A 15830-nucleotide genomic window follows, 5' to 3' on the forward strand; every position below is an offset into this window, starting at 1 on the left:
GCCATTGCTGGCATTGAAGACGAAAGGGGACCAAGGAAAATGGGCCGCCTCCAGAAACCAGAAAGAGCAAGGAAATGGATGTTCCCCAAAAGCATCCAGAAAGCCCTGACAGCAACTTGATTTTAGCCCAGGGAGACTCGCGTCAGACTTCTGACCTCCAAAGTCCTCACTGTGTTAAGCCACCACCTTCACGGTAATTGACACAGCAGCAATAGGAAACTAACACAATACTCCTGTACTATTGCATACATACTAAGGGCATATAATCTTTGTGAACTTCAGTCTTTCTTCAGTATAGGTTGGCTATGGTCAGCAGCCAAAGGCGTTCTGATTAGATTGTTTCTCTATTTTTGTATTAAATCAGGGTTAACTTCACCTATAAAAGCTTTTCCCAAACTGTATGTCAATGTTCCACTCAAGATATAAATTGGTGTTCTGTGGAAGTAAAGAAAAGAGAAAGGAAGTGACATCAATAGTCTTAAATATATGAGAAATAATATTTATATATTGATTGAAAATCTGCCTTTCAGAAAGTTGCCGTATCTAAGAATGCGAGGACCTGGTATGAAGGGGTATTTTAAGCATGAACGTATGACATCTGATTAGAGCATCAGTGCAAAGGCAGCACTGCCCAGCGGTCGCAGTGATGCGTCATCAACTCAGGGATTGATGGTCACTGTTCCAGGCCTTGTCTTTTCGTATCATGTTTATCATCATTTTGTCCTTAAAATAAAAATAAATTTATCAATTAGTTTTGTTATAAAGAGAAAAACTATTAGCCAAATGATCATTCTTTAGCAACTAATTTATCTGAGAGATCATTTTTGGTGTTCTACTTTAATCCGTGCACTCATTCTGTCTTATAAACCCCTATCACTGCTCTGCAATGCACCATTTAAACGTTTTTATTATTAGTAAGTCTGGGAAATGCTACACTATAAGACTAACAATTTTAACTTCTGTGAAGGATGAATAACTATCAATGATAAAAAAATAGAAAGCAGATTTTCTAAAATGGCTTTATTTTAAAAACCTATACAGTTTTGATTTAATAAAAAATATTGCCATGAAATATCTAATTATACAGCAACAGAAATAAACCCCCAAATACAGTTAATTAGAGGTTATCCAAAAATAAATTCACAATTTTAAAGTTGGAATACACATGCTTTTTTTCAAATAAACAATTTTAAAACTGTTTCAGATGGTTTTCCTCTTAAAACATCCAGGCTACACATACTTAATCTTTTGAACTAAAACCAGACAACCTCTCAGTAACTTCACAAATAAGTGTTTCTATTAACCTGAAAAAGAAAATAACCTCCAAACCCTTCAATTACTGATTTAGTCACAAAATGCTAAAAAAGCCAAGTAACTCATTGTTTTAAAATGTGTACCTCTTGAAAATGAAATCTACATCTGAGTTGTGAAGCATAATAAACTTTTTATAGAAGTTGAGCCTTCACGACTAGTCAATTTATTTTCTATCAAGTGTACCCTATTCAGATTACTTTCACAATATCTCTTAATCCTGAAAGAATGTGAGGTGTTAAAATAGGAAAACCTTCTTTGGCCCTATAGATAGAGAGGTACCTTAAATGTAAACAATTGCAATGAGAGCCTTCTAGATGTGGGCACCTATGTCTTGTATAGAGTTGGAGATGTATTTCCTTGTTTCTCAAAGACATGATAATCTCCTTCCCAATAATAAAAGATTTGATGTACTGCGATTTGTTTTCAAATGCCATAACAATCAAAATTCATGTATACATCTATAAAGAATAGTTTCAAAAGATCAGAGAAAAGCATTATATAATGATATTATATCATAGAGGCTTTATTAATGGTAAATGTTTGCATTCATTTTTAAAAGCTTAGCTCTTGCTAAGCATTTTTAAGCAAAAGCTAATAAATGAGAATCATTTGCCATACAAAAACTATATTCACAAACAAGACTTTAATCAAGTGAAAGCTAAAAAACACTGGAAAAAATACAAAACACTGCTGAGTCGATTAAACCGCCTTCTATCGCTAAATATATTTAGAATGACACAAGCATATTGAACAGAAAATCAATTTTGTGGACTCAGTCTAAGTAAGACCAGCGTTAAGAGTGTCATGCAATTCATGATTTTCTTTTAAAAAATTTTTTTTAAACCAAATCACTTGAACAAAAGGTCTTCTTTTCATCTTAGGGGAAGACAATCTGTTTTCCAAACAGATTCTCCTTTTATACTAAAATAGCAAACTGTATGAACTCTAGCTCCTCTTCCCAGGTGCTACTTATACATGACTTTGCATAATGACTTAACATAGAAGTACTTTCCTGTTAACAGTGTCATGGCCATAAATAATCCAGTTAAAAAAAACCAAATGATCAAGTGCAAATCTAAGAAAACTTCCTTTAAAGAATTACCCAAACCCAGCACACAAGCAGGATCGCTATTACACGAGCTAAGAAGTACAACTTATGAACGTGTGTATGATGATAAACGCACACTAAAGACCACCTTCTATAAAGTTTTAGTAGTGTTGCCAAGTTAATAATTCTTTCAAGGCACTGAAGAATTATGTAGATGGATTTTCCAAAATATAACTAACAATTGCTTAAATTGTTAAAAAGCCCTGAGTCAGAACTTTCAATAGCTTCCTGAAATTACAGATTTCAGACACAATGGCACATTTGTTTATTGTATAGAAAATTACAAGACCATTTTGCTTTTTGGAGGAAAGAAGTAATGTTTATGAAACAAAATCAGATAGACTGCACAAGAAAAGTAAAATACTCAGCAATATTATCTTTCTTACACATTTTGTGTCAATTGTAACTTGTAGTTACGGATTTAGGCACCAAATTGATGTGGCAAGTCACCTTTCTTGTACCTACTGCTTCCTCAACAAAATACAAATCTCAATTTTAACCTCAGGTTTCCATCTCCTCCTTAATCACAAATATGAATAAATGCTGGAAAACTAATACTCTGACAGAAAAAGAGGTAGAAAATGCCAAGGTAGCAATTTACAATTTTAATTCACCAGTTCTACTAACTAGTTCATATTTTTATACTCTAGTTTCACCCACTACAAAGCATTTATCAGCAAATTGAGGCTCAATCTAAAAAATTTTCCCCCTCATTGCAGCAAAGCAATGTATACATGAGACAGCATTAAATAGTTTTTCTTCAAATTTAATGTTTTGAAGAAGTACAACTGTAATTAATACTGTTATAGTTTTATATATATGTTAAAGTTCCAAGGCTATACATGATTATCAAGTAATATCAGTAAGCATTCCTATCATAATATTCAAGCAAATAAAATTAGGTTGCCTTTTTGAGAGAAAAATACATTTTGAAACAGTTACAAGTAGACTTAAAGAAAACTGACATTTTCAACAAAGAGGCACACAAAATTTGTGAAAATCTATTACCTTCCCAATTTAGTACAAATTCAAAGCTAACCTAATTCTAATGTTTAATGTGTTTCTCCCCTCTGGCTCAAAATGAAATACGAAACCCTTCTAATTAAAAGATATTTAAAACCTACTCAATTACAACTGATGATAATTGGGAGGGAGGGGAGAAATTCTGTCTCCCTCAGATTTGATATTTACCATCACTTTAGATCCTGCAAACACAAACAAACTCTTAAGATAATTCAGGTGTTTCTTGATTTATACTTAATCAAAATTCTATTCCACTGGAGGAGGGAGAGGGGGGTTGTTGCTTAATGGGTACAGAGTTCCAATTCTGCAAAATGAGAAAGTTGTGGAGATCTGTTTCACAACAACATGAATATACTTAACAGTACTCAACTGTATGCTTAAAACTTGTTAGGATAGTAAATTTTATGGTTTGTGTTTTTAACCACAATTTTAAAAATGCAAAAAATTCTATTCCGAAATTCAATTTTTACACAAATTATTCCTATAAATATTTTAGATACTCTGAGAGGGTAAGTGGATAAGTGCTTTTCCTTGCGGATTTTTTTTTTTTAAGCAAGCTGTTCTAAAGTCTATAATTTCCAAAGCAATCATCAATTAAACTACACTAAAAACTGCCTGAAAGACCCTTTATTCAATTGAATATACTCTCTACACTTACTGCTTTGATAAAATCTACATGATCCCCATTTTTCTCTAAACTCAGAAACTGACTTTTCTTTCTTACTTACTGCAACCCCTGCCATCCTCCCTATCCAACTCCATCACCAATTGTCCTAGTTCGTAAGGTTAAATATTTCTTAGGCCAAAAGGGTCCAAAACTCATAATAAACAAAGAACAGCAATTGGGCAACACATAACTAGACAGTCTGTTTCTACCATGTAAAAATGGCCTAGCAAGCTCTGAAATTTGAATTGGATAAATCTTCAGCAGCATGCATTGCAATATGCTAAAACGCTCTTACAGGCTAAAGCCATCAAATATATAAATTTACGAAAGTTATTTTCAACATTATCAATTAATTTTATGCCTCAGTAGCTAGATGGTCAATCTGCAATGTTTAAAATTACAAATAACCAAGCATAATTTGGCCAGCTAAACTAAAACACTTGTGCAATATAATATTCCTATACTAATACAAAATGATCTTCTCTTGAAAACCTTTCTTGCTCCCAACAAAATTAATTATGTATATAGTATAAACAGTAAGAATGTTAAATTATGTGAAGAAAAACTATTAGAATAGCACCATCTGGTGAGTTGTATCTATGTTTTGGGTAACAGAGCTGACAATGTTAGGAGAATAAAAGAAAAAAATGTGGTAGGAGTAAGGGGGTACAGAGAGGGAATCCAAATACTACTTAATGACAACTCTTCCAAAACATTAGGAAGAAATGTTATCAGTTTCTTTAGGTCTCTTCCTTTTGAAGGGAATACTTCAAATATACAATGGCTGCATGATAAATTCTGTATGTGCTTAGAAGCTGACAATTTTTTCACTGTTGTGTATCTTGCCCCTGAAGCTCAATAAATATGTTTTTGAATGAATGCATGTCAGTTTTGTTTTTTTTTTTAACGAATCTAGGAAAAGCAAAAGCTCTTTTGAGGCACAAGGTAAAGAGATGACAAGAAAACATCCTAATTGGGAAAGTACTGCTGAGACATATAATAAGAGGTAGCAGTTTCACAAAGTTAGAGCAAAGTCATTAAACAATTAAGTTCTTAATCTTATTCTCTCTCACAAACTGAAAATAAGTTTAAAATAATTTTTTAGGTGCTTAAAAACATGAAGAGAGAAACATTTTCTTTTCACTAGACAAATTTCAATGTGGTACAAACACAGAAGCACTATAGTTATAGTGACTTTATGACTTTTGTAATAGTTTATAAGTTATTATATTTTTAGTATGGAGGAAATAAACTAGTCTGGAAGATGAAACTGCCTTTTAGGGATATAAGTTTAAGCACTGCAGCTCAGAAGACAAACAACAAGAATTTAAGTGAAGTAAAGCTCCTGACCATAAAATTCTCTGGTTGGCCAAGCTATGCATGAGTCAGCTAAATGTTCCCTCCTTACAAGTTGATCTAGTGGAAAAGAGATGGGCAGCCTCTGGCATGGAAGAGAAGGAAAACCCTGACTTACACTGTTTTCAGATCTGAAAGAAAACAGTCTGTTTGTCTCTTTATGTGAACATCCTCAGACAGATATTCTATCTTTTTATAACTTCAAAATATGGCTTAATCAACAGCCTCAGTGGCTCGTTATTAGATAACTGAGTAGAGTCAATATAAATTTTCAAATTTAAAATTTATAAAAATTTTACTGTTCTAAATAAGCCACTCAGCTCAACACAGATACGGAATTACCGAGACTATAAAGCCAGGCAGCAAAGCGCACCATTGTTCTCGCCAGGACTTGCAGAGGCGGCAGCCATTAATTAGCCAGAAATACAATGCTGTGAGGGCTAGAGACTTTGTACTTTCAAATTTAGCTGTTGCAGCAGAAAAACTGAAATAAGAACAAGATTCAAAGGGGAAAAAACTTACAAAAAATTTAACTATCCTTAGGAGTTAACTTATACACAGTATATAGTAGATACTATTGTAAACAGCTGATTATTTATATAATTATAAATATATATTTATTTATAATCTAGCAGTAATGAACCCCAAAACACTTATTTATGTGTATATTCATTTTAGACGCTGAAAGACTACTCATTCCAAGGAGAAAAAATAATTAGATGTTCTAGAGTAAACAAAACAAAACCACACGTAATCAGACATATTTCTGTAAATGTCCTAGTCATTCTTTCTAAAGTAAGTATCTATCAACTGGTTATTTACTAGGTCTTGGATATTGCTGGCAGTTGAAATAACATCCCCATTGTTAGGTATGAAGAGAGATCCTGTTCTTTATAGTAAGCTCTACTGTCTGAGAGAGAGTGGAAGCGAGGCCTATGATGAAGGTAGAATCAGTAACACTGGCAGAATTAACAGACACGGAGGAGAAAGGACCGCTGCCTCTGGACAGTGCATTACCCTTCTCGGATCACTGCTACTGAGCACATTAGAGAAGCTAAACTGAACCTCAGAGACCCAAACAGGGCAATATCATTTCACTGGTCAGATCAAGCCTGGATAAGTAACCACTGGGGAAACTGAGGCACACTTTCCACAGACAGTTTAAAAGCTGGCTGAACAAAACAGTGTACCAATTAATATAAGAAAGGCAACCATTAACAGTCAGTTAATAGGTGCTCTTTTATTGGATGACTCCCCCCACCCCCTTCAGTTCCCCACTATGATTGCTTATTTTTCCTTTTCATGTCTATCAGTCATTTTGAAACTGGCAATTTGATTCAAGTTAAACAATTTTCCTTTGAATCCAGAAAATAAGTTAAATGAAAACTTAATATTCTCTCATTCTATATTTCCATTTACTCTAAGAATTTAGAAACAATCACTTGATAACTTTGTTATCTTAAAAAGAGAATCTTCTCTTCAGTATTCCCTTAACCATGCAGAACTTGTACTATAATTTTATCGTTTAACATACATGACATAATGGTTTGACTTCCCCCTTTCATTTGATGCATGACTTTTCTGAGTACCTGTATTAGCTCCCTGTGTAAAATCATGATAAATTGAAAGATAGCTGATCATAAGGAAGTATATCTTTTGAGGTCTAACAAATTTATAAACTATAAGAGAAAATGCAATAAAAACAAAAATAAAAGGAGATCCTTAAAGGATTTTCCCCCTTAGAAGTCAAAGGTAAATCACCTATGAATTACATGGATTTGATGTTTCAGATTGAAAGGAAAAAACAAAAAAAAACAAAAAACACAGCTTCAAACACTGTTTTGTAGAGTTTTTGTTGTTGTTCTGGTACATTTACAGTCTAATTACACTCTAGTAAAGAAACTATGATATTAAAAATTAATTCATTAGAACCTCCAACTAGCTCACTAAGGTCTCATGACCAAATACTTTAGCTAACAAAACACACTGAGTTTTTAAGTTAATACAAAAGAATCCTTCGTTCAATAGCCTTTCGACAAATAGGACATTCACTCATTCGGTCTCCACAGAGCTGGCACGTTCCATGGCCACAAAGGAAAATCATATTCTTCAGACGATCCAAACACACAGGGCACATTGTCTGGAATGTGAGATAACAAATAAAGTAATAAATGCTGAGATATTTTCTATTTTAAAAGTGTAATATAACAACTCTGTAACATCATTAATTTTCTTTTATTGTTTTAGTCAAATAATCTTTTGTTGCTTTAAAATTTTTAAACAGCTAAAATATCATCCTTATAAAACAAATATTGGTTGTACTATCAGGTCAGTATAAAACGTACTATCTAAAATAAATATTACATAAAACAAATAGTATATAAAATTAAAAATTCAAATGCCAAAATCTAAGAGGAAAAGGATGAAAATAGTCCCATTCAGTCTGACTCAGATTCTCCAACTCTAGGTACTATGCTGTTTTTGCATGAAAATAACACAATGTATTGGGGGGAGGGGGGAGCAGTGAAGAGATGTTGCTGAGAACACACACATACCAAGCACCATGCTGGATATAATCCAGTCTCAAGGCCTACATCACTCCCACTTCAAAAAAGAGGAAACTGAGGCTTAGTGGGGTTAAAGACTTCCCAGGGCAAGCTATAATGTGAACTCAGGTCCACGTGGCCCCAGAGCTCTCGCTTTTAAAAATGATGCTGCACTGCAATATTTTCAATGTAAACCCCCTTAGTTAAAAACAATTAACCTTAGTTACATATTGTTAAATGTAACTTCATCAACTTAGAAGAATTAAGGAGAATACGTCTGTGAAGTTTTCTAGAAAATCACATATTTACTCACAAAGCACATTTTACATTTTATATTTATAAAAACATTTAACCTTAATATATCATAATACTTCATTCTGAATTAGACCTTTCCCAAATAACACAGAAATGAAATAATTAAATAAAAATGTCTAGATTAATAAACCAGGCCTAAAGCCTATATGAAAAATGTGGTAACCAACTCTGGCAATACCAGAAAATCATTGTGAAGAAAACAACAGAAAAAAAGAACCATAGTCTAACTTGCTAGCTCCATTCTTCCAAAGTAAATTTTCACATTTATCCTTGAAGTTTTGAGAAGCAAAGCTGTAGAAAAATCGTAACTTTTTATTTTAAAAAACCAAAGCACTTTTTAAAATTAAATTAGTTTCTTTTTCATTAAACTTTCCAGAGGTCTATGTAGTTAATTAATAACTTCCAAAAGTAAACACATCTGTGCAGTCTGGGTTAAGCTACTTTGGATTAATATATGCTTAATAGCACATAAAATTAATCTTTGTCTTTTAAAGAGACATTGGGGTAATAGAAAGATTGGAGATTTAAAATTTAAAAAGAGACTTATTCAGATGCTTTCTCTTGGTAACCTTGAAGGGGTCCCTGAAAGAAATTCCAACATTCCACAGAAAATGAGTTTTAACTGTTTAACTACTTTAGTGATGAAATATGGCCATGAAGATTATTTAAGAATGAAAAAACTTCAGATAGAAAAGACAAGAGTGAGACTCTTAACAAGTGCATGGCAACACTGATGTGACTGCCAAACTAAAGAACACCCTTTGCTACTCAATCCTTTAATTTGATTCAATCTTCAGATTCAGATTTAATTGGTGGGTCAAATGGTAAGCTAAGGGGGAAAAAAAAGACTTTTTTACCAGATACCTAAAAATTTTAGGTAACTTTATTTTACTGTTGCTTTTATTAAATATTAAGCAGATATGAAAGAGTACTTCTGTTGGTATGTATAAGATATAAAGAACAATATAACCACCACCGAGCTTAACACATGAATATATATCCTCCTCCACCCCTCACTGATAACCACTATTCTGAATTTTGCATTTATTTACCTTTCCCTTGCTTTTCTTTATAGGTGTGTGTGTGTGTGTGTGTGTGTGTGTGTGTGTGTGTGTGTGTGTGTGTGTGTGTGTGTGCGCGCATCCTTTTCCCCTTTTTACTGAAGTATCACATCTATACAGAAATGTGCACAAATCATAAATGCACAGTTTAATAAACGTTCACAAACTGATCAAATGCAAGTAATCAACTTAGATCACGAAATGGAACTATCAATACTCTAGAAACTTCCCTCGTGCCCCCTCCCAGCCATCTCAGCCAAAAAAAAAAACACTACCCTTGATTTTAATCACCATCTGTGTGATTTTTTCCTTCCAAGTTTGCATCCCCAAACAATATCCTATTTAGTTTTACGAGACAATGACAAACTTTCCCAAGGTGTTTTTACTAATTTATATTCCCACCAGCACTGTATGAGTTACGGCTGCTAAGTATTTTGCCTAAACACTTGATATTGACAGTTTCTAACATTTTTTCCCCTCAATCTGATAGGTAGGAAAAGACACCTCAGTGTGGTGTAGCATTCTTTCATGTTGGTCACTGGTGCGTTTCCTATTTTGTAAAGTACTTGATGAAATCTTCTAATCAGACTTTGCTGATTGCAAATATTCAAACACTACAAGTGATACACTAATATGAACCACGCTGACTACAGAAAACACTAGTAATTTTACAGAAGGAGATGAAATGCCGTTCTTCGAGTCACTGTTCACCATGAAGACGTCACCGTTACCTGCTCTTTAATGTCCTGTAACTGCTGCTGCAGCTTCTGCACGTCCGCATTGACGTTGGTGTTATCCTTATCCTTTTGTAACACCGGAATGTTCCCACTTGCTATATAGTACAGATAAAGAATCTTAATGTTACTGTTTTGAAGCAAGAATGATTCTTTATTTCTAAAATCATTAGTTTTATTTATTAAAAACACGACTATTATTAGAATCCTCTTAAAAAATTTATTTTCCCACATGGACAACAGAAACAGCAGTGACATTCATGTTATACTCCTTCATTTATAATCTTTGGGGAAAAAATAGGTTTCCACATTAATTTCTAATTATATTTAACTCAGCTAGACAACAGTCCACACACAGACTTCTGGGCTTTCCAAGGTTCTCCTTGTTTTGTTATTGATCTGACATGAGGAACTCCATGAAAGAAAGGTCATGCTCTACTAAATGGAAGGAAATTTTTTATTTCCCTTTTCCTACTCTCTAGATTCTTGGTCTTTTACTCTAGTTAATCTGTCCTCAGGATTTTTATCCTGCCCTATCGGTGATAAAGAAAAAAAGCTCTGGGCAAAGTAGCTATGCTAATGTTCCTCCTCATCTGTACACAGAACAAAGATATCAAAGAGACCATCCAGCTTATGTCTAGTGCAGAGACGAAAAATATTTTTATACAGCTGTACTACAGATGACCCTTGAACAATGCAGGGGTTAATCAACAAATAACATAGTCTGCCCTCCACATCCACGGTTTCTCTACATTCCCAGATTCAACCAACCACACACAGACCGTGTAGTCCTGTAGTATTTACTACTAAAAAATATCCAAGTTTTGGGAGTTCCCTGGTGGCCCAGTGGTTAGGATTCCGGGCTTTCACTGACATGGCCCAGGTTCAATCCCTGGTTGGGGAACTGAGATCCAGCAAGCTGTGCAGCGTGGCCAAAAAAAAAGAAAAAATCCAAGTTTAAATGGACCCTGGCAGTTCAAACCTGCGATGTTCGAGGGTCAACTGTGCTGAAAAGGTTGAAGGTAAATAATTTACTTTTCATCTTTCCACTTGTTCACTGGGTTACACTTCAGTTTATCTACAGGTACTCTGTCACAAAGAATTACTATTCCATAAAATACTTAAACACAAGAGGTAAACCTATTTCATAAAATAATGAGGTTAATACTTGTGTAAATTGAGAAAATAATTTATAATATGATGTCCTCCCACCCTAAGACACAATAAATTTCATCTTAAAAATAGCCAGCAAATTTTCTTTAAGCAAGAATACTACAATGCTCTTTATAACACACATGGAGGTTTCTTAAAAGACTAATGTTTAAAGGTCCATAATCATATTACAAGTTAGAAAAACACAATTTCAGGTTTCTAATAATGTAACAAGAGCAAAACCCTACCTGTTCCTTGTAGATTCAAGTCACATACCTTCTGTTTTACAAGCAGACAGTGTACTATGAGAAGACACGTCTATGAAAGTCCCAATAAGAAAGCAAAGTAAGAAAATCCACTTACAGATATCATCAGTGGCATCCTCTGAACTTTTCCCTCCACAACACATGATGAAGGGCACTCTTCGTTCAACTACTGCCCGACACTGCACACACTTCTTCATCAGATTAGCACAGTCTGGAAACAGCAACAGGACACTTCTCACAGAAGAGAACATCAACAGGGTGGCCTTCCTCTGCTCATTTGTCATAACTTAAATTTAACACTGAGATAAACACTAAGTTATATCAATACACAATTCTACCTTCTTAAAATGTTATCAACCTAAGAATGTATATTTTTCATTGGTAGCCTCTAGAATACAGAGCCCATCATCACGAAACTAATGACATTTTCTAATACGTTGGAATAAACTGTGAGGAGGAGGTGGTTCTGAGATTTTTTTAAATATGTAATGTAAATATTTCAAGATCTTAAGGCTTGAGAATAAAGGAGGGAGATACCCTTCATAAATTTAACTACTACCACAAGAATTACAAGGCTGCTCACATGATACTTTAAAAAATAATACTTTCTTTTGTAAATCGTTTATCTCTTAAATTCCTAAAATATGTTGAACAATTCTCTCCCTTCTATCAAACTGATGTAATCTAACAAGGAAATGGCTTAGTGACTACTTTTTTAATGTAGCAGTCAGGAAAATATCAAAAATTTATCATAATGGACTATCTTTCTAATACCTATATATCGGTAGAATGCTTCGCCATTCCAAGAAGAAATACCCAGGCACAATTCTATGTTATGGATTATTAATACTACACCTAAAGTTATTAATTAATTATAAAATAACACAGTGTTTCAACACATTCTTTCCCATTAGCATTTATTATGGAAAGTATACTCCATATATTAGCCTATATACCAAGTGTCTTTGTCATTTCAAAAACAGGAAAAATAGCAAAAACCGTGGCAGGTTGTCTTATGACAAGACAGTAAACCTTAGCAAAGCACAAAACCACCAATGTGGACAAGGGGGTCACATACTCCCAACAGTGCTTATGCTGGTGGACACAGAATAACAATTCTCTGTCAAGGCTGACCCTGTGCCGAGGCCTGAACAGAGATGGGTCTGATGCTGGCCTAGGCAAGATGCACTAGGTAGGAGCTAATGTTAGTAGATACCTGGTTTGGGGTTTGTCTTCCATCTGAGGGCAGGGTTTTTTTCTTGAATTTAAAGAATTAATTTAATCGCCTGAGTATATAATATGTAACCACAATTATTTTAAATTCTTGTAGCTATTAAGTTAGGTTGTTATATTGTTTATATAAAATCTTTCTTCCATCCCTCCAAAAGGGATGTAATTTCTCCTTCCTTTGATTGTTGTGATGTGGGGCCTGGACCACCTGCTGTACTGTATACTCGAGAAAGGGACATTTTCCACCTCGATTTCATCTTCCCTAGCAAATAAATGTTTACCAATGGCCTGTAAAATGGAGAAAACTCTACTTCTTAGGTTTCTTGTAAAGATAAAAGAGGAAACACTCAAAAAGAGATTAAAATGCCTGGTACAAATTAAGAGCTCAATAAAAGTTAGCTGTTGCTCTTGTTACATTCTAAAGCAAAAATAATGTAAAAACGTTGGTAAACTCCTGGGGGAAAATATTACTTTAAGGCTCTAGAATCTGTATTACCAACTACTAACTAAAACCAGCTTTCAAGTCACTTTGGTCTCTGACAGGGTCAGCAAACCACAGCCTGCAAGCCAAACCCAACCAGTCACTTGTTTTTGTTTTTTGTTTTTAATAGGGAGAAAGTCTTTTTTTTTTTTTTTAATTTATGGCTGTGTTGGGTCTCCGTTTCTGTGCAAGGGCTTTCTCTAGTTGTGGCAAGCGGGGGCCACTCTTCATCACGGTGCGCGGGCCTCTCACTATTGCGGCCTCTCTTGTTGCGGAGCACAGGCTCCAGACGCGCAGGCTCAGTAATTGTGGCCCACGGGCCTAGTTGCTCCGCGGCATGTGGGATCGTCCCAGACCAGGGCTCGAACCCGTGTCCCCTGCATTGGCAGGCAGATTCTCAACCACTGCGCCACCAGGGAAGCCCCAGTCACTTGTTTTTATAAATAAAGTTTTAATGGAAAACAAGTCCCGCCCACTTGTTTACATATTGTCTATGGTTGGCTTTGCACTACAATGGCAGAGGTAAGCAATTGGAAAGAGTTGAGGTGTTACTACAGAAATCATGTGGCCCACAAAGCCAAAAATATGTTTTATTTGACCCTTTACAGAAAATGTTTGCTAACTCCTGGGCTATGAAAATTTACATAACCTGAGTTCTTTTTTACTTAAGACAGAATTCTCTTTCTTCATGCCCTCTGACAGCTGATAATAGCCATTATACCAGTCTTTGGTAAACAGAAACAATTACTTGGAGCAGAATGTTACAGTAGAAAACCTTGATCCTTTCTTAGTTGACGAGCTGCCTATCAAAATGAAAAAAACAAACAAACAAACACCAACACTTAAAGCAAATCTGTGCCAATGAGATTAATCTATTACACAGTTTGTTACTTTAGTCAAATGTTATATGAAAAACCAACACCTAACTGACTGAAACACCATGCTTTACTTTGGGTCCATTTAAGTGAAGTATAAATTGTTAAACTTATTTAAAATTCTTCACTGACAAGTAAAAAGCAAAAAGAGGAGGAGGATATTAATACTAAGTATATTAACTTGAAAAGAATAAGGGAGATATGTAAAAGCGAAGTTTACAACTCCTCTTAAACTTTAATATCATCCTCACAAAGAAGATTTCTATAAGCTCTCTTGACATAGAGGTTAAGGAAGGTTAAGAAGGCCAGACATTATTGCCCCAAATGGTTGCTGATGGTGGTTCAGCAGGGGGGAAAGTATACAGGAGAGGCACCATAAAGGTGAAGATGAAGATGTGTTAATTTCATATGTGAAAAAAGGCTAGACTAAATGTATCAACACTCATTTTTGGAAATAAATTTCTCCTGTGTGTGAGAAGTGGTCATTTTGTGCTCATACAACAAATGAAATAAAAAGCTAAGCTGGACCCTGCTACACTGTTGGTGGGAATATAAATTGGTAGAGCCCCTATGGAGGACAATATGGAGGTTCCTTAAAAAACTAAAAATAGAGCTACCATATGATCCAACAATCCCATGCCTGGGCATATACCTGGAGAAAACCATAATTTGAAAAGATACATGCACCCCAATGTTCACTGCAGCACTATTTACAATAGCCAGGACACGGAAGCAACCTAAATGTCCACTGACAGAGGAATGGATAAAGAAGATGTGGTACATATATACCATGAAATATTACTCAGCCATAAAAAAGAAGGAAAGAATGCCATTTGCAGCAACATGAATGGACCTAGAGATCGTCATACTAAGTGAAGTAAGTCAGACAGAGAAGGACAAGTATCGCCTGATATTGCTGAACTTATTTACAAAACAGAAACAGAGTTACAAATGTAGAAAACAATCTTATGGTTACCAGGAAGGAAGGGGGAGAGGGATAAATGGGAGACTGGGATTGACACATACACGCTACTATATATAAAACAGATAACTAATAAGGACCTACTGTATAGCACAGGGAACTCTACTCAATCCTCTGTAATAACCTATATGGGAAAATAATCTAAAAAAGAGTGGATATGTGTGTAACTGACCCACTTTGCTGTACAGCAGCAAGTAATACAACACTGTAAATCAACTATACTCCAAAAAAAAAAAAAAAAAAAAAAAAAGCTGACCTGGGAGAATGCAGCACATCGAGTCTTCCTTAACACTTAGGACTAAGGAGGGAAAGAGGTGACACTCTTGTACAGAGAACAGACAGAGGATTCTAGAGGCCCACCAACTCCTCTGTTCATGAGTTATTAAAAAAGTAATTCAAAGACACAATTTGTTTCACTTTCTACTTTTGTAATAATTCTGAGGAAGTTCTGTATGGGCTACTTACTCTCACAAGCACACATGTGTCCGCATGGCTGAAAAAGAACAGCTGCTTTCTTGTCAGAGCATACCACACATTCTTCAATCTGCAAAGAAGAGGTTACAGCAAAAGCGTAAACATCTACAAATAAATCTAGTGACTAACAGTTCCTTCTGTATCCAAATGTATTTCTCCTCTATAAGGAAACACTCCTGCACAGAAGAATTTAACACACTTTTCCTCTGTCCTCTACTTTATTGGTTACTCATTTTCACATCTTTG

General features: G+C 34.8%; 1 protein-coding gene across 3 annotated transcripts in view; it reads right to left on the reverse strand.

Moving 5' to 3' along the window:
* Positions 1–485: 485 nt before the first annotated feature.
* Positions 486–15830, reverse strand: part of MIB1 (MIB E3 ubiquitin protein ligase 1) — a 120195-nt gene continuing 104850 nt past the window's right edge. The window contains exons 18-21 of one of the 3 annotated variants that reach the window (XM_082353511.1): positions 15576–15654; positions 11640–11753; positions 10122–10222; positions 486–723 (exon numbers count right to left, since the gene is read on the reverse strand). In XM_082353511.1, coding sequence (XP_082209637.1) covers positions 655–723; positions 10122–10222; positions 11640–11753; positions 15576–15654 — 363 coding nt within the window. In that variant the 3' untranslated portion in view covers positions 486–654. Of the gene's footprint in view, positions 724–1005; positions 7609–10121; positions 10223–11639; positions 11754–13357; positions 14057–15575; positions 15655–15830 lie in introns of those variants that run through there. The other 2 variants (XM_082353510.1, XM_082353512.1) reach the window with 2 other exon arrangements.

The sequence above is a fragment of the Balaenoptera borealis genome (genome assembly GCF_965194805.1).
Source record: "Balaenoptera borealis genome assembly, chromosome: 14".
NCBI lineage: Eukaryota > Metazoa > Chordata > Mammalia > Artiodactyla > Balaenopteridae > Balaenoptera > Balaenoptera borealis.